We start from the raw sequence: 23,312 nt of genomic DNA on the forward strand, positions 1-23,312 counted from the left end.
ATTACAGAGAATGAGATGTTAAGGGAAAACTTTACATAAAAATAATCGTCAGAAATAGTTGAATAAATTATAAGAGAATATATATAAAATATAAATCTCACCGACCTTTTTCAACATATATAGGTACATATAATTCTTTAAATATTTAACGACTCGACAAATAAAACTTATTCTCTTATTAACGTGTCCTTTCCTCTCTTAATTATTTCTGCATTTTATTCGATAGTTCAAAACTGATGAATCATTAATTTTACATCCGTTGGTAGAGATTTAACGTTCATCTATTGACCGTTAATCTCGATTTGAGTGAACGATTAGACAGTGAGATATTACTCGTGTATTAAAGTTTATGGCGGATCGTGAAATAATGGCGGCGATATTGCGCGTGCGAGACTCTCGTCTCTATGAATTTACAAGTTTGCACAACAAGCGAGTGCGAATAACACGCCGCGCAAAAAGGAAGAAAGTCTCACGTCGCGCGTATGTTGTAAGCGACAAGTTGTGAGTTACGAATGGCGAGGTAAGCTCTCTTATTAAATAAAAATCAGAGGTATATAGAATCCAATAAGTTTACATCAATCATCAGCTGTGACGGATAATGTCACGTTGAACATTGTTATTTAAAGACGATTTGAAGATCGCGAATGGAAATCGCAACTTTCCATTTTTCAATTTAATTTTTGCATCAATTAAATAACAGTATTTAATGTATTTATACACTTTATTATAAATTTATTGTAATTAACTATTTACACTGCATGATAGTTAATTCCACTTTGTGTAAATAAAGTAATCAATAAACAATGGTAAAATATTTTTCTTTCGCAAGAAAGAAACCTTTATAATGTTAACTACTAATTTCTTGTAAATATACATATAAAGTTCGTGCATTTTTAAGGAGCAGAAAGATCCGTTGCTATGCACTCAAACTATGCACACACTTGCACATGCCGTTTCATATTTATAAAACATGCAATTCCGCCACTTAACGTTCCGCTCAACAGGGATCTCTCCTCAAATTAATTCATCAACATTTATGAGCTAATTAACGGCACCTCGCTGCGCATCGCGCCTTAACACGCTTAATTACCCGACCAGCATTTTGCTCGATCGTGTCCAACTTACCGTAAGCATTCTTCGAATATTGTTGCACATTAACCGACGGCTCCTGAGCGCGGGGTTTTCCGTAAATCCCTTCCTTCTTCCTGGCCTCGTCATCGTCGATGCTCCTGCTCGACTTTCGCAGCTCCTCCGTGACGTTGTTCAAACTGGCTTCCGGTTCCGGCTCGACGTCCTTGCGACTCGGCCCGAAACGGCTTGAGATCATGTCCTTAATTGTATGGTAAGTTCTGGAGAGTGACTTTGTCTTTTCTTCGTCAATCTTTGTCGTTCTCGGCACCGCTCCGCTAGACGTCGATCTGAATACAGGAAGCAATAGGAAGTTTAATTTCTCAAGGGTATTAACGCGTTATTATGATATGCACCGCGAGTACGATAATGCTGCTCAGTCATTAATATTGCAATTAATGATCGGGAGGCGATTTACTTTTATTTTAATTAGCGTCGACAATACGAGATAAACGAAACGTGAGATTGGAAAAAAGAGTTGATATCTCAGATCAAAACAACAGGCACGCAAGGGCTTCTCTCTTGTTAGAGAAGATCTTTCTATCTTTACAGGGAGGACCGTAATTCGCGTGAGCGTGAAGTAAGTATAAAGTAATTACGAGTAGGCGTCCTGTGACTGATAGTTCCTCGGTTGGCCGTCCTGTCTTACTTCCTGCATCTGAGTTCCCTGAAAAAAAAAATAAACGCATTAATTTGTCTGGTGAACGCACGTAGTTAATGATCGGCACACGTCGTTAATAAAGTATCCTCTATAAACGTGCAAATTACGGGGTGTGTAACGTCCTATGTAAATCCGCTAACACCGCAACGGCGGTTTCGTTAGGTGCGTCCAATTAAGCCGTCAAACGAGGAGTAGGTAATTACGCATCGGTAGCATCAAAAACGCGGCAGCGCCTCCCGCCAAATCCGGCACTTACCAACTTACGCATCGACGAAACTTGCCTTCCGATTAAAAACACCTAAATGCAAGGAGAGATGAAGTCTAATTAAAATTGAATAAGTTCGCCTCCCCGTTGTTAGCAAGTTGATATATTAAATTATTCGCCACGCACGGGCATATATTAAATTGTGTTAAAGGAAAGTTGTTTACGTACTTTGCGCGTCTAATAGCAATGGGGAAAATAGCTCAGCTAGACAAAAACGACCGTAAGCTTTGCGGTTCAGGAGAGACCACATCAAAAATCGCTTTTTTTCTTCATGTTAAAGTTTTAAAAATGACAATTTGAATGATTTAAAGCCTCTTTTTATACCTGATGTCGATTAAAATAATTGTTTTTGTAATATTATTTAATTATAAAAGCAATAATTATAAAACCATTAGAAACAATAACTATTCATTTTATATTATAAAATTCTTAAGAAATGATAACCCACTACTCAGATCATTACTGTGAATAAGTTGGGAAGTATAGTAATATTACCTTTTCTCTCTTTTTCTTTCTGCGCCACAGGAAAATAACCAATAAGGAACGTCAATCTAGACATAACACCTTAATTTCGCGCGCGATTCGTCCGCAAGTGTTCTATTAGAGAAACTTGTTAGAGAAACAATTCATAGCACGAAGCGCGCACTTACGACATAAGTAGTATCCCAAAGTCGTCTAACTTCCAGCGAGCGGAACTCATCTAAAGTTTGTTGCTAAAAACGTGCTTTCACGTTAGGAATCGTTTAATAAAAGCGGCGACTTCAGTGAAATAAGTCCTCCCAGTTTTAATGATCATATAGTTCAGGGCCAGCTGCCGCGAAATTATGCAAAGTCAAACTATCCCGGTTACGTAATTTCACAGACAACTGAGAAGTCAACCGTTACGTTGCGACCGTAGAAGGGATTCATAGTTCGAACGGTTGTCATAAGAACGTAATTTGCGGAATTTATCTTTCCTCGCAAAGAGGACGCCAAACGAGTAATGTTTCGGTAAACCGCACGTTCTTATAGCAAACGAAACAGAAATACCATCAGCCAAAGAAACTTAAAGATGGGAAAATGCAGAATAAACTCAAAGTATTATTAACGTTTCTTACGCAATAGTGATTGTTTTGTTTATTGTTTAGTCATAAAGACAATCATTTCACAAAGACAAATAATTCTAATATTTTAGTAATTAAGAATAAAGATGATAAAAATGTTCCAATCTTATTGTAGCAGCAAAATTTTAACTTATTGAAACCGTAAAAAGAGTATGCAATATTAATCAGATAAAGTATTTAGCATAAATTATCTAAAACGTATTATGTATAGCATTAATTATACGAGAGATCAGAAAGATTTATATTAATGTGTAGCCAAGAAATCAAAAATCTTAATTAGTCACCATAAACTGTAAAACACTATATAAGTTTTTTATCATATTGACGTCCCTAACCATATATCTGTCCCTAAAGCAGCATTCATTAAATTAATATGATAAACTCCTCGTGTCGCAATAGGCAATAGATTACGAATACAGTGATGCGACGCGACGTGAGATATGATTCGATTCGGTTGTATAATAACGACGACGGTGGTCGTAAAAGTAATAAGTTATCGACCTTCCAGGATCGAATAAAATTCCCTTCGAAGGAGGACATTGGCTAACGGCGACGGACTGCCCGGCGTGCGTTGCCTCGGCCGCACGGGGAATTTCGAAGTTAACGCACTGAATTCTACGGTTCTCGGGAAGAAAGATGCGCCTGGAATAACAACGGCCGCATAGGGCCCCGCGGACACGCATCGCGCATACGGAAAAGGCTCTCTGACTTATGGCCACGTTGATACCGTGCCGGGATTACAGCCGTGTGAGAGATAAAAGCCGAGTTTTTCGTACGCGGCGCGCTACGCCTCGAAAAATCACGGCTCCCCGATGACGCGTTTGAATGTCCTTTATATAAGAGACCCTTCCAAACTGAAGGAGCTAAAGTAAGATAAACGAACGGAACCCAATTGCATTGTATGACAAAAACAAAAATATCTTACATTAAAAATTGAAAGAATATGGACTGTATTCTTCATTGTCTTCTATATTACTAAAATAAATGACTGCAATTGAAAATCTAAAACTCCTCTCTTCATATTTTTTAGAAAGAAATTATGATGTAAAGTAATATATAAAGTAGTGCTTTAAGAAAACAGAAAAAAATTAAAAGAGAGAACGGAAAATAATGCTACATTCTGCACCCTTTACGCACGCTCTTTTTTGGAGTCGAACTTCTCAATCCGTTTTCACGTTGAAGAAGAAACTTTCACAGCGAAACTGTAGCTTCAAAGCAGGGACGGCCGTATACGTGACGTTGAAAAGAGAAAACAAGGCTGAAAGCTACAACACGTGGCTTCCACAGAAGTAGAGAAAAATTTACTTATGCGGAATCCTCAAAGTTAGTAACACCCGAGGTCTCGGAGAGCGCTGGAAATAGGTTTACGAGCTATGTGATGGGTCTATACGGTGTGCCTCGATCATGCTTGGCACGGCGCCGCCGCGGAACACGTTCGGCACTGATTAAGTGTCGTCTCGCACGATGATGTGTATTATGTAAAGTAGGTTTAAGTAATTCGAAAGGCAACGAAAGTTGGCCATTCTGCACGCCGAAGCGTATCGGCTACGTGCGAAATCGCGGAAAGCCGATCCCTTCAGTGCGCGCTCCGCTCGCGTGATATTTGTATCGTAATCTACGGCGAGTCAAGTGGATACTCCTTTCTCGCCTTCGCTAAATTCAACGGCGGCATTCTCCGTGACGATATTATAAGAATATTTTAAGAATGAAAAAAAAACAACTTAATGAAGAAATTCCCGAGGGCCGCCTTATAAGAGATGTAAATATAAGGAGAAAATTTTTTTGCCATTATAAGGATTAGAGAATTTCTGGAAAGTTAGCAGAAAATTTATTAATTTTTACGCCGCGCAGATCGAGATAATTTAGCGATGAAGTTGACTAGTCAGTCATAAAATGGGTGCAATATCCATGCAGAAAGAATACCTGTATTTATTGGTATTTATTGCGTCGTCGGCACACGCAGGGTACGCGAGCTGCACAATCACTGTTTCAGAGCTGATCGCCCGAAGCATACCATAAGCGAGCATCTTTAGGATCAATGGAACCGGCCAACGACTATCCGAGGACCGACTTACTGCACAGTTTACCCTGCGCGCAATCTCGTAAACAGAAAAGACCGATTCGCGGCGTACTTATAGTATGTTATGGGCGTGTAACTGTTAAGGCCGTCTTGTTTTTGTACACGGGAATGTCATACCACCCAAGCAATGTTGTCTCTCTTTCTCATGGTCGTTAACGCAAATCTCACCCGATGGTGATCATGCAGGATGTAATTTACTCCAAGTACGATCACGAAGATGTTTCATTCCTAACTAGTAACGAATCCAAACTTGGAGATATTAAATTAAAAAATACAACTTTAATTCGAGTTAATTAAATTAAATCAACTAATTTACTGTTACATTATGTATATTACATTGATATTAATAGAAAAATGTAATTTGCTGTAAAAATACATTTCAAGAAAAATAAATCCTCGCGTAATTTTTTCTTTAGTAAATATGACATAATAAATTAAAATATATAAATGTATGAAATATCAAAGCATATTAATAAAATAAAAAAAGGTATGAGGAAGTATGGAAATAAATAGAACAATACGTATTAAAGATCAATATAGTAATTCATAAAAAATGCGCAAACAAGCAGATCTATTACCTTTCGGTCCGGCAATTCAATTTCCACACCCATCTCTTAAGTTATCAATATATAACCGGAAAAGAGACCGCCTAACACGCGTGTTTCTGACGCCTATTGACGTTCGCGTAGGTGGCACATGTACGTAACGTTGCACGCACGTGACGCCCGATTAATCGAGGGATTTCGTAATGATCGTCAGACAATAGAGCCGTCCTCAAAGTGGGACGAAAACTTCGTCACACCAGCTACCGTCAGAAGTTTATCAACTTCGATGAACGTAACGATCCATTAGATTGTTAAACTAACATTTACTGTCGTGTATATACTAAAATAATAAGAGAACGCAAATATGCGATAAATACGGGGAAAGAAAAAAATGTAATAACAATAGGGAGTTTTTGCAATATACCGTAACCGTATCTGAATTGTTCAGATACATTCATTATGTATCTGAACAATTGAGATACGGTTACCGTATTTGAAAGACGGTATTGCAAAAACTCCCTAATAAGTTTCTAACTAATCCAAGCATCTCGTTACACGCTAGCCGCTATTATCCGGAAGGGACAGCGCGAAGAAGTCAGTGCGGTTTATTCACGTGAATTATCGAGGAGAATCAGACTTACCTCCTGAACCCAGGCCTGTTGCTTGATCGGCGCATCCGGTGCGATGGCGACTCTTCCGGAAGTTCTCTGTTTGTACTCGTGAAGAATGGGGATCTTGGAATTCTTGTCTCCCGACGACAGGATCAACTCGCGTTCGATCTGCAATCAAAGAAGACCGGAATTATCGTTTACCTATAGAATAGTTATGTATATCTTTCTGCAAATGGCATTATTCAGGAAATCTTCATTGAATATTTCCTGAATTCCATTAATTAAAATTCCATTAAACAAGCTATTCATTCAGCGATGATCCCCAAATTAAGATGAATTAATTGACAGAGTATCGAAAGATTTAGCATAAATTATTGTAATTTAGTTGCGTAATATAATCGCTCGCGCTTCTGTAACCTCCATTCGCTTTTAATTTAAACGTTTCTTAATGCTACAATTTTCGAATGTGCAATTTTTATAAAATTACCTTCAATTAACATATTAAAACAAATTATCAGATCGTTATTAATTACATTTTCTTGGCGCGTGCATAAATGAAACTACGCTCTGTTTCTCTTAGCAATTCTTATTTTTAATTTTTATATCCTAATTTCCAATCTCGCAATTTCTTCAAATTGCTTTTGCAACGATAATTGACGCGTTAAAGCAAATTAATCTGCCGGTAGGCTTCTTTTCTTAGCTCGCGCGCAACCGAGCGCGCCCTGAGAGGCGCACTGTAAACTGCGCCTAGGTAAACAGAGCAAAAACAAACGGACGATATAGTAGCCCGCAGACGCAGACCGGCCGTCGTCGTGCCGAGAGATTTTCCGTGCGCGGCTTTCTCGGCCGTGTCCACGCCAGGCGGAGCATTCGTGTCGGAGCACGAGTTCGCACGCACGGCAACGGATGATACGCAAAGTGCGTGCACAGGCCGCGCGTCGTGCGCGACGTGTGCGTTTGCGTTGCGTGCGCGTAATAACGCACGTTGCGGAGTAGGTGTCACTGAACTAAACTGGCTGCAACATCGGCCAGGCAATGGCCAGGCATCGGCCGCAGAGCCAGCGACGGGCATCGCGCTCGGAAGAAAGCAAGCGTGATGAAACGAGCTACTGCCGCGGAAAATAAATACACGCGGCTAAGGTAAGCCCCGTGCATAATCACGCTTGCGGATACATAACTACGTGCTCGCGTACGTGCACGTACGGAAGTTCGTGCGGCGGTCTCGTACGAGGATTACTTCCCCGCCGAGACTCCTCGACTCCCGTTCGTTGATCGCGTCGGGATACAACGATAATTGCGCAAGTCCTGTTGCACGGTATTAAACAGATTAGACTGTTAATCGTTCTCGCGACACGTCCAATCTAGAATATTCAGTAACGAATTTTCGTGAGAGACCGGCGAGAGGAGCGAAAAAACGTAAGCGTTTGCAGAGAATTCCACGCTCCGAGCTCCGAATGTAATACATTCATTTGCTTCGAACAACGCCGATATCTATAAATATGCGATTCTCTGACGGCGATGTACGAATGTATTTTTATCGTGTATGAATGTATAATAAAGTAAGCAAACGTGATATATGCATTTTGTATATAAACATCGTAAAAAAAAAACTAGCTCACCTCTAAGTTTCTTACAAATCATCTATAATTATTGCCTAAAAGATAAGATAACAATTCACCGATTAATGTTTCGGTGGAGATAAGTTAATTTTCCAGTGAATAATTTATAAATACATTTGCTTTTTTAATATATGACTCATGCATTATTCGAGAAAGAAAATGGGACAGTAGGCTTTATACAAGTATAATTTCAGAATCGATGTAATCAAAAATATTTATCAACTGTGCTAACAACACAAATTAAAAATTAATAAAAACATGCGTTTGTTAAAGGTTCGTAATTTTCGCGTATTTAATAGTGAATATGATTCTGGATTGTTTGCAGAAACAATAAGAATAAAGCGACGATATTTAATGTAAAGCGTGTAGCGAAAATACAGAACGAAGAGATTTATCGGAAAACTTGTGAAATGTACGCAACGTAATTTTCTTCATACCTACATTCTTTTTCTTGCTCTTTCTCTTGGAAGTAATCCAAATGACTGCGTATTTTTCTTTTTCGAAAAAGACCTGGTATAGTTACATCGGCATCTCCCGTAAGGTGATCGACAGAAAGTGACGTCACACATCGACAAGCGCACACACACGCGCGCGCGCGCTACACGCGTATACGCGCGCGGCGGTATATTGCGTCATAAAGCTGGATTATAAAAAAAGCTCGAGGCACGACGACGGAGTGGCGATGTTTTGCGGAAGAAATAAAGCGTGCTAATAGAGGAACGGCGGCGGCGTCGAGGAACGAGAAGGCGCGTAACGCGGTGCGTCGGGGCGTGAGCTCGCGAATAAAAATACCGATCGATTCGCGCCTTCCGGGGATGATAATAGGATGTGATAGAAATCCCGAACGACTGCACCTGCAGCACTGATATTGAATTGCCTCCTAACTACGGGGCTCTTATGCCCCGGCACTTAAGAGACATTGAATCTTTGATGGAAGAGACGGGTCTCTTTTTTACGGTGGTTTCCTTTAGTGGCAATAATCTCGAACGTGATCGCTATTGTTGTTCGCATGTGGAACAGACATTCCAGTACCCTTAAACTTGTATCTTGAAGTATTAATCAAATATATACGTTCAAGATACGTTGCGTATGATATATTCTATATAGTCTATAGTTAATCCGAGATAAATAAAATCAATGCTTTTCAAATTACAATTAGAACATAAAAAATGCATGAAATCAGATTATTTTTTTTATCAAAGCAATTATACCCCTTCTTAGAATTTTGATCCAATATTTGATTATTGAGTTATTTGATATGGAATAAGAAAGCATAATAAATAAAAAGTTATATTAAAATTTCATTGATCTTGCAAAGCTCATCCATCAGATGCAGAAGTTTGTCAAAATTATTTTAGTCTATTCAATTCATTACATAGAATGTTCCATATTTTAATTGAATTTTTGTTCTAAAGCAGAAAGCAACGATCCAAACTCGAGAATATAATCTCTTTCCCTGTCAAAGGAAAATTAATTCGCAGAGTCCGTAGGCTTTTATGCCACGCGATAATTAAAACGTTATAGAACAATTGATCGCGACATGATAATATTTAACTAGAAAGAGTTAATTAACGTTGACTCGCGATCGGATATTCTGGTCAATCAGCGTGATGGGCTACGCTGCTTTTCGAATTTTCTTCTTCGATCGGACAAGCCCGTATTCGTGCGTATATGACGTCACGCGAGCCAACAACAGTGTGGGGAATTGGCAATAAAGGCACCGACTGTAATGGCAAAGAGCGAAGCGTAAGACGTTGGATTGCCCCGATTTATTCTCACCTGCGGTCGTGCCGATTCTTGCGGAGAAATGCGGTGCGTATCTAAACGGCTATCGCGAGTAAAGCCCCCTTACCCGACTTCCGGCGAACGGTACGCGCGTATGATGCCCCCTTTGTCTCGATGGAGAACCTCTGAGAACCTTCCCAAGAACAACGTAACTAGCGTACAACGAACTGTTACCGAAGATTTCTCCATGGACCGCGTGCTAATTCCTAACGTCGAACGCGGAAGATCAACGCGCGCCATTCGTGCCGCGTGATTACGCGAGTATACGCTCAGCTAATTAACCGGAATTGGCTAAGGTCAGGGGACGAGAATCAAGAGATAAGTCTCGATAGACAATGGGAAAAATTAAAAATTAAAAATGAATTACGCACGTCAATGGGGAGATAATAACGTGATGATAATTGATGACCGAGATAGAGCACGAGATAAAGCAATCAGGTACAGAACTCATCACTCAAATACGCTTCCAGATTATTCTGATAGAAAAAATGTGTGACTGAATATTCGTCCGAATTAATGCGTAGAAATGTGAGTTTTAACCGTCTGTTAGTAAAAATGTACTATGGTATTTCTCGCGATTTTCTCGTAGCGGCGTTATAATTGAGCCCGGTTTCATCGTGTCCAGGAAATCTAGTATAATTCTAGAAAACCTGACCTTTTATACCGAATAAAGCGTAACATTGTGAATTCTACTCGTTTCTTCTCGTTGTACTTAATTCCGGCCTCCGTAAGAAGACGCATCGAAACGCACTCCTGGAATCTCCTTATTCAGACAGTCGGACGTATTCGTCGCGTCATCAGCGCACACAGCGGCTTGGTAATTACATGAAAACACCAGCGGGAAATCGCGACACTATACCGAAGTTTCTACAATTAACGAGCGTCCGATCGAAAGCGTAAGCGCGATGGCAGCTATAAATAACCTTCGAGGGAAAGAAAGTCTAACTTGCTATCGCGAACGTGTATTAGATGTCCTAGAATCTGCAACTTTCATTTTAATAACGAATTTATTAATAAATCTGAAGTAATTTTCTCCTTAGAGAGCTTCAAGAGAAGTCGTCTGCTATATTTTTTACATTTAATATATTCCGATATAAGATATTAAATTAAAAATTTAAATTAAAAATTAAGATCTATTTAAACAATGTATTTTATAATCAGCATATTTTAATAATTTTAAGAAGACCTAAAATTTCAAGAAAATAATTAAACAAATTATTTTACTATTTTTGAGAGTTGTGTGATTTTCTGAATATTCTCTATTTTTTTAAGAATTGACTTTTTAAATTAATAAACAAATACGGTTGTTAAATGTAAAAATTTTTTCTTTCAACATTTTATACAGCTATTGCAAACGCGCATTTGATTATAAAGACATCCATCAATGTCTCTAATCAATTTTCATCAATTTTGGTTGCGTTTGAAATTAATGCGCTCGATGGCTCGTTAATTATTTCGTTCATGAGCATACACAAATTACCCTAATTCAAGCTACTCAAAAGCAGCAAATAATTTAAAGCGTCATCGCAACAAATATTGTATATCATTATCACCTATACTGTTATTTTTATTAAAAAATTATACATGAATATCCTTTATACAAAGAAATATAATTAAATGGAAAGTCGTTGAGAACAGTAATGAAATTTTCTCTCTATTTACCAGATGCAAAATTTCATTTATCAAAAGCACCATATACGACCATAGACGCTTTAATTTTTCAACGCGCAAACAAGCGAACGCGTGTCAGCCATAATGGCGTATCCGTTTTAATAAAATTTTTAGCAGAGTAAAAAATACCGTTGAAAGCGGGTATAACAGAGAGAGAAAAAATCATTACGAAATGCAGATACACGACTAGAATGTAAAAAGATGCATTCAGTAGGAGTGTAAAAAAAAAAGTATATGCCGCGAGACAGCAAAGATTTAGAGTCACCATTGCCTACCCTACATTATGCGTCGCGGCGTCGCTCGGTTCTTTTCGTTTCATTGTTCCTGGTACATATAGGGCGACATAAAGCGAGCAAGGTGTTGTGCTCGCCCTCGTATAGGATAATTAGTGACCTGTTCGTTCAGCGAAGGTACACTGGCCCCAGGTGAGTACCAGCTCGAAAAGTTAAATAAAGAAGTTTTCTATACACGAGAAAGTAGACTTTAACCGGTGCGGTTTCGAAACTTTTACGTTATTGTATACACAAATGGAATTGATTCGTAAAAAATATTGACGCGCCATTTAAATAAATCGACAATATTAAGATATATTGTTTTTAATTTGCAAAATTTTAAGCCGACCAAAATAATATCACGGCTTCAATTTTGAGTACTATTATTAAGAGCATTTTATGTCTCAATCTCATAATCTTTGTAGCTTATTAATTCCATATCACGAAATCATGTCGTTGAAAGAAAACAAGATAATACGTCTATTGTAATTTGATTTATACTCTATGTTATAATGTCATTTATTTACTAAAAGAAAAAAAATTGTCGATAATGTCAATAAATTGTATATCTATACCTTTATATCCATCAACATTTTATCCGTTTTTGGCTGTTTTATTTATGTCGAAAATGATCATTATCTCATATCATCTTTGTATCGAATATATTCGAGTGTCATATTTTTAAAAATTATAATATAATACAAAATTTATGTAATAAAAATATGATTCCATAATATATTTTCTCACAAATGCATTCTGCTTTAATTATTACTAAAAGTAGAAATAAGAAAAAAAAGAGATTAATAAAATAATAAGACTTTTATGATGCTTTGCAATTATAGTTTTCCAAAAAAATGTCGGAAATCACGGCGACAAAGTGATTGACAAAAATAATGGATGCTATAATTTCATCGTGCATTATCACACTTACCGGGAACTTGCTGCTATGAGTTTGCAAACTGGCCGCCTGTTGAGCCTGACCCGAACTCTGCTCCTCCCCGTACAAGGGTGGCATCCTGTATTCTGGTGCGAAGGGCTGCCCGGCTGCACTACGAACTTGCCCGTCCTCGGAGACGTTGGTCCTTTCCGGACCGGAAGTCGTACGCAATGATGGACGGTCGGCTACCGGCTGCTCCCGGTGTTCGTCCTGCTGAACGTCCTGATTCTTCTGATTGTTCGACACCGGTTTCGGTGGTGGCACTGGCTTGTAAGGCCCCTCTTCATCTGTGATGAAGTACGAGAAAAAATACGTAATCACTTTTAACATTTTGGCTCCGATATAAAACTTATTAATTTGAATTAAGTTAAAAATGTGTCGAAAGAGAAGTTACGAATGCAACGAATCCAGACGTGGCGGCTTGGCCAAATTATACTTTACAGTGTTGAAAATTTTATGTAAATTAATAAGATTATTTACATAGGATAATAACGTTGCTTTTTAAAGCTTTTAATTAACATTACTCTTTTACTTTTAATTGTCAATTTTGGTGTCATACATTAATGCAAGATAAAATTGGTAAAGAAAATGTGTGTGTGTGTGTATATATATATACATATAAGAAGGGTGAAATAAATATTAATATATTCATCGCCACGACACATCCTGAAGCATCTGTGAGCTTGACATGAATGTGTTAAACAACTTATTCAAATGAAAGACATGCCTAGGAAATTGCTATGTATTATACATAGATTCACGTAAAACTATATTAAGAATCTTTTCTTTATAAATAAGGATTTGTTCGTAAATAAAAAAACATAAGCTACATTTTCATTTAAATACCAGGAAAATTTCGCTCAGTAATATTTATGTAAGCCGGTCGTTCATTCGATAAAATATCAAAGTGCATAAAGTCCGTGAATAAGATAATTCAATGACTCGGGATAAGATACTAGCTAAAGTATGATTACTGCGCGCTAAGTCTACGCTCGTAAATATATTTCCTCCTCGCTCTCCCAATCTCTCGCTCGTTTCCCTCGACATTTTACGCACTAAAGTCTCATAATATTTTCAATGCAATTACAGCAGAATGATCGTTGTACAGCACACGTATATGTATGCTTCGTTATTAACGTCGTATTATATTTCTGTTACGCTCTAACTACTCCGCGTTAATTCTGAAGCAGATTCAATATATGCGTTTCGGGCGTAACTAGATCGCGATTAAGGTCTCTTTGGAGATAAGAACGTGCGCAGGTTACATTATGAATCTACGTTCTTGAAGAACGTGAATTGTCTATTAGCGAGAGACCAGCGTGTGTTTATGTGTACCTTGACTCTGATTCTGCCGCCTGAGACGATTCTCCTGCTTAACTTTGCGGACGGTGGTGGCCATCGCGTGTTGGCTGACCATCTCTGACGAATACTTTCACAAATGTATTTCGAGTCTCCTGTTTTCACCCTCGATGGTCACCCTAGTGAACGAATTATCGACAATGACAAGCCCCACGTCCGTTCAACCTGCGTGTCGCCTCGGATAATGGGCGTTCTTAGGTAAAATCCTCTCGCCCATGTTCGGGGTCGATCACTATAATCGTCAGTTTATGATTTAAGACTTATACTGGTTCGCAAATGATAAAAAAGCATACTGTGTTGTTCGCGAGAAAAGAAGTGCGAATGATGACCGAGATTTGAGGACCACCCAAGACGCGATTTCTTGTACAAATTGAAAGTCTTTTCGTCGCACATCAGCAAATTCTTTGTTTTACACGAGAAGGAGCACCGGCGATGACAGACTGCCAGCTGTCGCGCGTCGGACACGCCGAGCACTTTATAAGATTACAAAGTTCATTAGTTCTCCTTCATTAAGACGTTGCGGCAGTTTATCTCAAATTAGTTTCGCTAATTTCTTCGCACGGAGACTGCTTTACTCGTTGAGACACGCTAATTTATATTTATGATTCCGCGCGCCTTTTTTGTAATTGATGCACGAGACAATGATTTCACTGTAATTAAGGAAACGCCGGGTGATAAATACAACGAATTAAAATGTACGCCGGTTTGTTAACGCAACTTCGGGAGGAATTGGGTTAATTAGCATTCTTCCTCGCGACGGACTTCCGTTTCACAGACCAGACCTTTTGTCTCGCCCACGAAAATCACAGGATCTTCTTTTTTCTCAAAGGCCGTCATCATCTTGTCACTTTCACGCGAAAATGCTTATTGTTCGGCGCAGTGAAAATTCCTCAATTCTTCATGCGGTTGCGCATGAAAAGAGAACGCATTTGAAGTCGACTACGGATTAAATTTCCTCGTTCAACGGGTTTTCCACGAAAAAATTTGCGCTGACGAACCGAAATGTTCGGCGTATTTGCCTCGAGGAGAAAATTGCGGAACGGTGTGTCGATCGTTTTCTTCGATTTTCCAGACAAGACTGCGGATAATATATCACGAATACGACACTTTCAAATTTTCGCGCATTGCCTCCGAAATGGAAGTTAATGTACAACGTCTCTCGCAAATTTATCGTTTCCTTTCTTTTTCGCGGGAAGGAAGCTTTTTCTTTGCCATAGCTTAATGGCGACTTTCCTCGTGCGTCCTTTTTCAACCGTCCTTTTTCTCTTCCTCTTCTTGTAATATCCCCAACCGATCCAATTTATTCAACCGCTGCCTTGATTACTCGACGATGTTATTTGCTGCTCCCCGAGACTTCCGGCGCTTCACAATAAAATGTACTTTGTTTGCCACGATAATGCAATTTCAAATAGATGCTTCTCCTAGATATTTTTATTCTTCATTAATTCAGTTGCAAATTTTCTTTCTGATTGAACGATCTATCATCCATCTTCTCTCCAAGTTTAGCATTCGATCGAAATTTCTTCGATCAGAATACACAACTTCCGCGCGTATAACAATAACAGAAATCAATTGGCGAGCTCCACCCCATTCACTTATTCTTTTAAATCAAATCCGTAGCTAGACATCCAATTTTTATTCTTACTCCTCGATCTCGATAAAACTCCACGGCACACCAAATTAAACTGATTCTCATCTACTTGTAATTCAGTTCCTCATCAGTTCACATTATTGCTTCTGGATTTTCGGATTATTTTTCCCCGATCCTTTGTTCTTCTCTCAATCTTCCTGGATGTCCGTCCGAATATTAACATCTCGAAATCCTAGAGCTTTCACTCCCGAGTATCCAATTAGCTCTCTTCGAAATGCCGCACTTTCAATGATTCACCTCGAAGACGAGATATCGACGCGAGACTTTTCCTCGAGAGCTGCTCGCGCGTGACTCGCGTACGCGCGAATGCCGAGCGCACCGCGCGTCGAAAGAAGCGGATTTTCTTTGGCGCGCACGGGAGAGCGAGCGTGTAAGTATAAGCCACCTTAGAGGAGCCCGCGCCGGTGGAGCTCAAACTTTCCATTGAGTGAACGTCGTGGTTCCGCCGTTCTGACTTCACTTCCGGTATCGTCCCACCACGAGGAGTCATTATAGACACTCCGGCGGTGGGAGCGAGCGAGACGGAGAGAGATGAACGAACGACAACCGGGGAGTGATTGCCGGAGCAGGCGGAATAAGATAGTCAGACGGAGAGAGAGAGAGAGAGAGGGAGAGGGAGAGAGAGGGAACGATGTGTGGTTGAAAAGGGAGAGAGGCGAAGAGAGATCGCAGGAGGGACCGGACCGACTCACCGGGATAATTTATTCCGCGCTCATACGCGGCCGGGCTCCGCGACGCGCATCCGACGAATATCAAGCTGCCTCGCCTCCGCTACCGCGATCTCTCGATCGCCGATCGTTAGATTCGCAGCCTGAAGGAACGCACGAACTTCAGACGAACTTTACGACGAATTTTCGTTCTTCCCGTATCAGCAGCTCGCTCGAGCCTTCGTGCCGAAGCTCATCGTGTTTTTCAAGTGAATCAATCATCTCTTTTTTTTTTATTTTTTGTGAATATATAAAACAAAAATATATAGTTTATATTCTATGGGACTGAGGTCGATACAGTTATGACGGCTTGGTGAAATTAGAGTGCACGGCGTGTGGTTCTAAAGATATCTCTTCTAAATATAGTTCTTTATATTAAATCGGGGTGGGATCTAAAGTTTCTTAGCCGGATGCTTCTCTCTATGGTTTAGGGATTAATAGGAGTTTGTGAGAAATTCTCTCTTATAATTCCTTTCGTGAGCTTAATAACTTAACGAAGTTATGAAGCATAAACGCAAAAAGTTAGACGAAGTTTAATCATTCCCAGACACGCTTAACAACGACGACTCGCCCGATTTTCAAATAAAAAAACAATTGTTAATTTCTCGCTTGACAAACTTTAATCGGTCAATTTGTCAACAATTTAATCCACAATTAAAATAGTTGAAAGAAAACAACTTATCTGTAAGAATACATATCAATCTATAATATCTAGTATTTCTGTCACGAAAATATTGTAGTTTTTATTATTTTTTTATTATTTTATTATTTTTTGTTCTTGTTTTTTATTATATGTTCTTGTAATTTATTCAATATGCGTTCAGTATAACAATGATTAAATCGGAGATTTAATATTAAATATTTAATTGTTTCTGTTAGTAAAATTAATTAAGTTAATAAACACAGAACATATTTTAATAATATTCTTTAATCAATTTCATATCTTCGTATTTTCAAATTAGATATATATGTGCACGTGACTTCTGGTTTACAAACTCGATAAGTTGGAAAAAATATTTAGAAAAAAGAGAGTTAGAATCTTTTCTTATTCAAGATAATTCAAAAAGTTCATTTTGTACGTCATAAAATTTTGTTCTCATTCACTTGACGTATCACTTCCGTTCTTACGACTTTGTATCAACGAAACCTGCATCAGTTACGGAGCGACAATTTGAACGAGAAATAACTTTACTTCAAGGCAGCAGTGCGGGGTGAATTAAGGCCCGTGATTCGAAGGAAGAAAAGAAGGAAAAATCTGAACATCGAGAACACTTGCTTTATGGTTCGGCGAGATTTCCACCGCCAGTAATAACACGCTGCAATGCACGTTGAGAAGCGGAAAAAAATAACGCGATCGAAACACAGATTAGTGGTTGCCGATTGCGTAGAATCATTATCGGAATGTGGGGCACAGCGGAGATAAGAGCAAATCGAGCGGCCTTTCGCGGTGATCGGGGAAAGTCGGCTCGGGCGAAGATGAAGAGGCACCAGCCTGACTCTACTCGTTTAATTCCTACCTCGGTCAGACCGTGTGCAACTCAACATTCAAACACTATTGATTATCGTCTTTACCGTACGAGACGGCTTAACACGTTCCTCTTGCACGTTTGATACATTTCTAATACGTATCGGAATTAATTAGATCTCACAGTCGCGATTTATACAGCTTCATATTGAAGATAACAGATTTTAATTAGTAGCTTCGCGATTCACTGCCCTATCACTCTTGCAAATGAGCGCCATCCATCAGGCAATATTTGTAAAAAATTGTTCGCTCGATTCTTGATTCCTGCTTTGTTTTGCAATTCGATTATTATAGCGTAACGTGATAGTCAATATACGATATATACGCAGTCGGCATGTATATTGTAACTCAATTTCTTAGCTGCAAATGTCTCAAAGGAGTGTAACAATTATTTGCGTCTTATTTCGCTCGCAGAACGAGAAAAGTAGAAATCTTGTCGCGGTTGAAAATGCGAAGTTCGCACACATTTGTCTACTCTATCCTATCCGTCAGGTTTAACCGCCACGATGGATCATCGTCTCGACGCGACGGCGTGGATTACCATCTTGCTTCTCGGTGCGTCTGAGATCAATCAGCGGATAAGGACTCGCGACTGTTATTGGCAGAACGCGGATTTCAGTTACGCCCAACCGTCAATTCTGCTGCTTCGGTTTCAGACACTCTGAAAATTTCCTTTCACATAAATTTTCTCGCTCGCCGCGCTCGATTCGGGATCTATAATTACGTTGGTTTTTGCACGCGCGTACCATGCCATGCCGATCTTCCGCTGGCGGCCGTTACTTCCAAATACGGAATTTAGCATAGAGCTGTAAAGCCGGATGACAACGTGCCGATTCGCGTGAATCGATCGAAAGTCGTCGAGCAACATCGGAGCCGATATCGCGCGTATATGCGCTTCAGTCGTTTCCTATATTTTCCCTCGACTCTTCCCTTTTCCTCGGCGAACTTGTTTCTCGACGAGCGCGACGATTCAGGCGAACGCGGCCGAGCCGATATCCACTCCGCAGCCGGTGCTTGTCGATGCGGGATTTTTAACAAACCACATATACCTGCCGTGCTTACCCCTTTCGCGGTCGACTTGATGGCCGCTCGCAGCCACTATCGATTTCTGCTATCGAGCCTGATTATGCTCGCGCGGAGGCGCGTGAAACGCACGTTACAAGATTGCATGTGTACATGTGGGTAAATGATATTCCTAAGGAAAGTTTGAGTAACTCCGTCTGACAGTGGTTACAAAGTAATATATGTAATACAACGTAAAATGTATTACAAATTGCGATCTTTTTCTTCATGTTAATAATCGCCACCGCTAATAAAAAATACTCGCGGCGAAAATTTCTCGGGACAATATATATCACGTTTATTACGCAATACACTTCTTTGAAATCTTTGAATATAAATTACGGGAATATTATAACGGACAAGAATGTTCCATTTTCCATGATAATAGCACGGCGTTATTATGCAGACCTTATATAACTTTCGTATATACAGTGCTGTTATTTCTCCATTTCGCTCACAAGTTTCGCTGCTTGTGCTTCATCATGGAAGAAGTTATCGCTAATAGTCGTTGTAACGTGTTCAAGTTCTAATCTCCCTTGGAACGCAAATAGTGTCGTCAGATAGTTAATTTAAAATGCTGTTGATTAGTATGTTAATTAAAAGAAAATTCATGTACTGATTCTTCAGCAACTTAGAATCCATATCTTTGCTAACAAAAATGTTGACAAATTAATATTATTTATAAATTAAAAATAAAGAGCGTCTTAAAGATCAGAAAACCACAACAATAATGTTGAAAATCTAAAGATTGTTAAGAAAGATGGCGATTCATGAAATTTATTAAGAAAATAAATCATCAAAATTAATGTTGAGCAATCTACAAATAAAAGACTAGCTTTACATCAAAATCTGCTGTGCATCATATAAATATAAAACAATAAATTTCACGCTTCTTATACTTCCCGATTTACTAACGCGTTATTAACGCGGCTAACAATCCGGATTTCACAATCAGTGCAAAACCGATCCTCCCGACATTCCTAGCATCCTTCCCGTCGATACTGCCGTTATGCAGTTTCGCACCGTATCGCTCCTCTCTTCGGGGTATCGCTGGAATTAAATCCCCACGCAATTCTCGCTTTTCTGATTCCGACGGGATATCGCGGCAATAGCATTCGCATCCAATTTAACCGGTTCGCTATCGGGCGGACGGCACGACGTCATCGGAAGATCCGCCGTGACGTCCGATGATGCCGCTCGTTCGCCATCGTCCCTTCGACCCTTCGGCCGCTTCTCTATGCGCTTTACGCACTCTCCTCGTCCTTTATCGTCCGCTCGTTACCACGGTACGCACAACGAACACGTGGGAAATGTGCGTCGAAGGTTCCAGGATGGCGAATTCGTTTGACGCCACCATACGCTGTCGCGTTCGATGTTGACTTTACTCGTCGAAGTTATCGGCGACCCTCATCGAGAACCTCGCAACGCAAACCCGCGTTCTATCGCAATACTCGTCGTTCGAAAAAGGGATGCACGCACAATACTGAAAAACTGATAGGGATGTTGATAGCACTCGTGAGAATAAAAGAAAAAATTTATTCTTTAATATAATTATTCAATTTTATAACAAATGAAAACTGAATAAACGGCACATTGAAAAAATTCTGATTAAATGTTTCTGAAAAGAATTACTGCAGTTTATGTATTTAGTCAGTGTTCAGTAATGTACATACTTTACTTTATTTTCCACTTGAAATTCTCATCTCATTGCACTTATTGAACGTCTTTAGAAAGTTGAAGTAAGCCATTATTTTATCAAAACAGGGGGAGTGGTAGTCTCATTATCATAGTTAAGATAAGTTATAACAAGCACGTTACTTATACTTATAGAGTAGAGCAACTTCTCCATCCATAAATTTAGATTAGTCTTCAGGTATACTTCTTGTCCTCTGCAACGAAGAACCGGGACAGATATCTGTTCTACTTCAACATTTGCATTTTTCCGAAACTTTTTCCCTTAGGTTCTTACCCTTACACGTTCAATACCGAATTGAGTTTGAAAAGATACTTTGAAATTTTTCTTAATTTGACTTTTTTAAGTAATCTCTATAATTCAAGTTCAAACTTATCGTACAAAAGAATCTTGGTTAACCCGGCGGTCGAAGGAGTAATGCGCTCGAAAGCTAGAAATAGGATTAAAGAAACGGTAATGGAGATTGTGCAGAAGATACGCGCGCAGCAATACCTAAGTTAAGAATTTCTTTAATCCCGTTGATGTCGTAAGAACGATTCACACGATTAACGATCCCAAGGATCGCCGAGAAAACTTAACGTTACTTATCGCTTAACGTTACTTATTTATAGATTGCTCGTGGAATTCTCAAAGTGCTGCCATACAATTCTTAAAATGATACCCTGCGTCTGGATATGCAACGTGAGTGCTCCCTGCAGCATCAGTTATTCCGTATGTACCAACGGTCATAGAAACAGTCGCTGTTCATTCCGCTGCGAATTCCCCCCTCCGTGTCGCAAACTCACGTAGGCGATCATAATATTCGCCAACCGTTTGAGTATCCGCAGGTGACGATAATAATCCGACGTCGTGGAGGGAGAAAGAAACCGTCGTCGTTATACGACGAAAAAATGAGCAGCGTGGTGCCTCGTGGAGATAGAGATTTTGCGTGTCTCGTATCTCGCGGTTCTCGCCGTCGTCCGCCGCCGCGTTGGAGGATCGATAGAATGCCTTATTGTCGTTCAGCTTTACTCTCGTCGTTACTATCGCGTGGGCGTCCGCAATGCCCGACAAATTTCCCGAGTGGGCGAAGAAATTGCGTTCGGCAAAAGGCCTGATGGCAGGCTCTCATTCGTGACAGCACGCGTAATTTGAAGATTAAAATTTTATTTTTAGAAACTATTTAGAAAGCATTGAATTTAGACGCATGAATTGTTTAACAGAATAATCGTTTTGTTTACATTTGTGTCTATTATCGAATAAAGTACATAAAATATAACTGTGCTTCTTTAAATCAACAGAATGTGCTAAAAGCTAATGTCATTTATTATCAGCTACAAACATGAGAGACTCATGCGTGCATGCTAAGATAACATCCGATTAAATCAACGAATTACATATCTGCGCTTTCCTAACGGTAACACAGTCGCAAAGGAAACACGCAAAACGCGGGAAATATAGCGGTCGCATATAGGTACGTACGTCGGCGTCGTCGCGATGGGAAACGAGATTGGTGGTATGGCTCGCAGTGATGAGGAATGGTAAGTCTACGACTTTCAGGGCGAATTCCATTGACCGAGGACACGACGGTGGACACACAACGGTGCCCGTGAGAAAATACGTTGTGGGAGAGGAGGAGGAAGAGAAGGAGGAGAAGGAGAAGGAGTAGAGGAGGAAGAAACGGAGGAACCGATGTGTGCGCGTCATGGTGAGAAGTTTATGTGGTAGGTAGGTGGGTCGACCAAGGAACTGGAGTTCCACCATAGGTGCACTTAGGCGATTCAACCATGCGTGCTTCCCCGGCGCTCGCGAGCGCGTCACAGGTGAGCTGAGGGGCTCTCGTCGCGGAACGAGTCCTGGCGGAGCGCGAGCGCGTGTGTGGAAAAGGAAGAAGAAACGAACGGGCGGCTAGATAGGAGAAAAACGAGCCTCCCGCTCGCTAATCGCCGCTTCGCTCGCTCCGAGATATAGGAAAAACACGTGTACGGGGTAGTGGCTCAAGGTTCATTGCCCACCCCTCGCAGTTTTTAACCCTTTGACAGCTCCTACATAGTTTTATATCTGGTCGTGACGCAACAAATGCTCTCGTGGTGGCCCCGTAATTTCTTAAAAGGATCCTGCATGTCCTTTTCGTTTTAATATGGAAATGATTTTCCTCAAATAATACATGAAACAAACTCACAGCATATTAACAAGAGAAAAATTTATGATTTCCTAAAAATATATTCAATATATATTTTGCTTAAATATTCCTGATATGCAAAGCTAAACGCTTGATTAAATTTGTTTTTGTTTTAATATACGCTCGTATATACATATATGATAAAACTGCTGGTGCATGACTATCATTTTCGGTATACATATACAATCTTATATATTATACCACTATTAATGTTATGACATTTAACGTCATATCATTCAAATATTTTAATTAACACACGCGATAATGGTACATTTTAATCCTTTGCATGTTTACTAGATGCAATTTGCTTATTTATATTTATCATTTCCTCCTAACAATTTTAAATATTTACTGTAATTTATTAAGAATCTTGTGTGCTGCATTACTGTTTTATTATGATGACGTTCTGCTTTATTATATATATCTAGTGCCCGCCTCGGAATAATAAACCGATTCCTCTCTCTGTCTTCGTCTCTC

The 23,312-nt window shown here is 39.6% G+C and overlaps 1 protein-coding gene across 3 annotated transcripts in view; it reads right to left on the minus strand.

Annotated features, from left to right (window-relative positions):
- The window catches only part of LOC139816857 (uncharacterized), a 67,539-nt gene that overhangs the window by 9,832 nt on the left and 34,395 nt on the right, over positions 1–23,312 (minus strand). For 2 of the 3 annotated variants that reach the window (XM_071784639.1, XM_071784637.1), the window contains 4 exons: positions 12,672–12,964; positions 6,424–6,561; positions 1,728–1,795; positions 1,126–1,418 (listed from right to left, as the gene is read on the minus strand). In XM_071784639.1, the coding sequence (XP_071640740.1) occupies positions 1,126–1,418; positions 1,728–1,795; positions 6,424–6,561; positions 12,672–12,964 (792 nt within the window). Of the gene's footprint in view, positions 1–1,125; positions 1,419–1,727; positions 1,796–6,423; positions 6,562–12,671; positions 12,965–14,012; positions 16,116–23,312 lie in introns of those variants that run through there. The other variant, XM_071784638.1, reaches the window with a different exon arrangement.

Source organism: Temnothorax longispinosus, chromosome 7, assembly GCF_030848805.1.
Source record: "Temnothorax longispinosus isolate EJ_2023e chromosome 7, Tlon_JGU_v1, whole genome shotgun sequence".
NCBI lineage: Eukaryota > Metazoa > Arthropoda > Insecta > Hymenoptera > Formicidae > Temnothorax > Temnothorax longispinosus.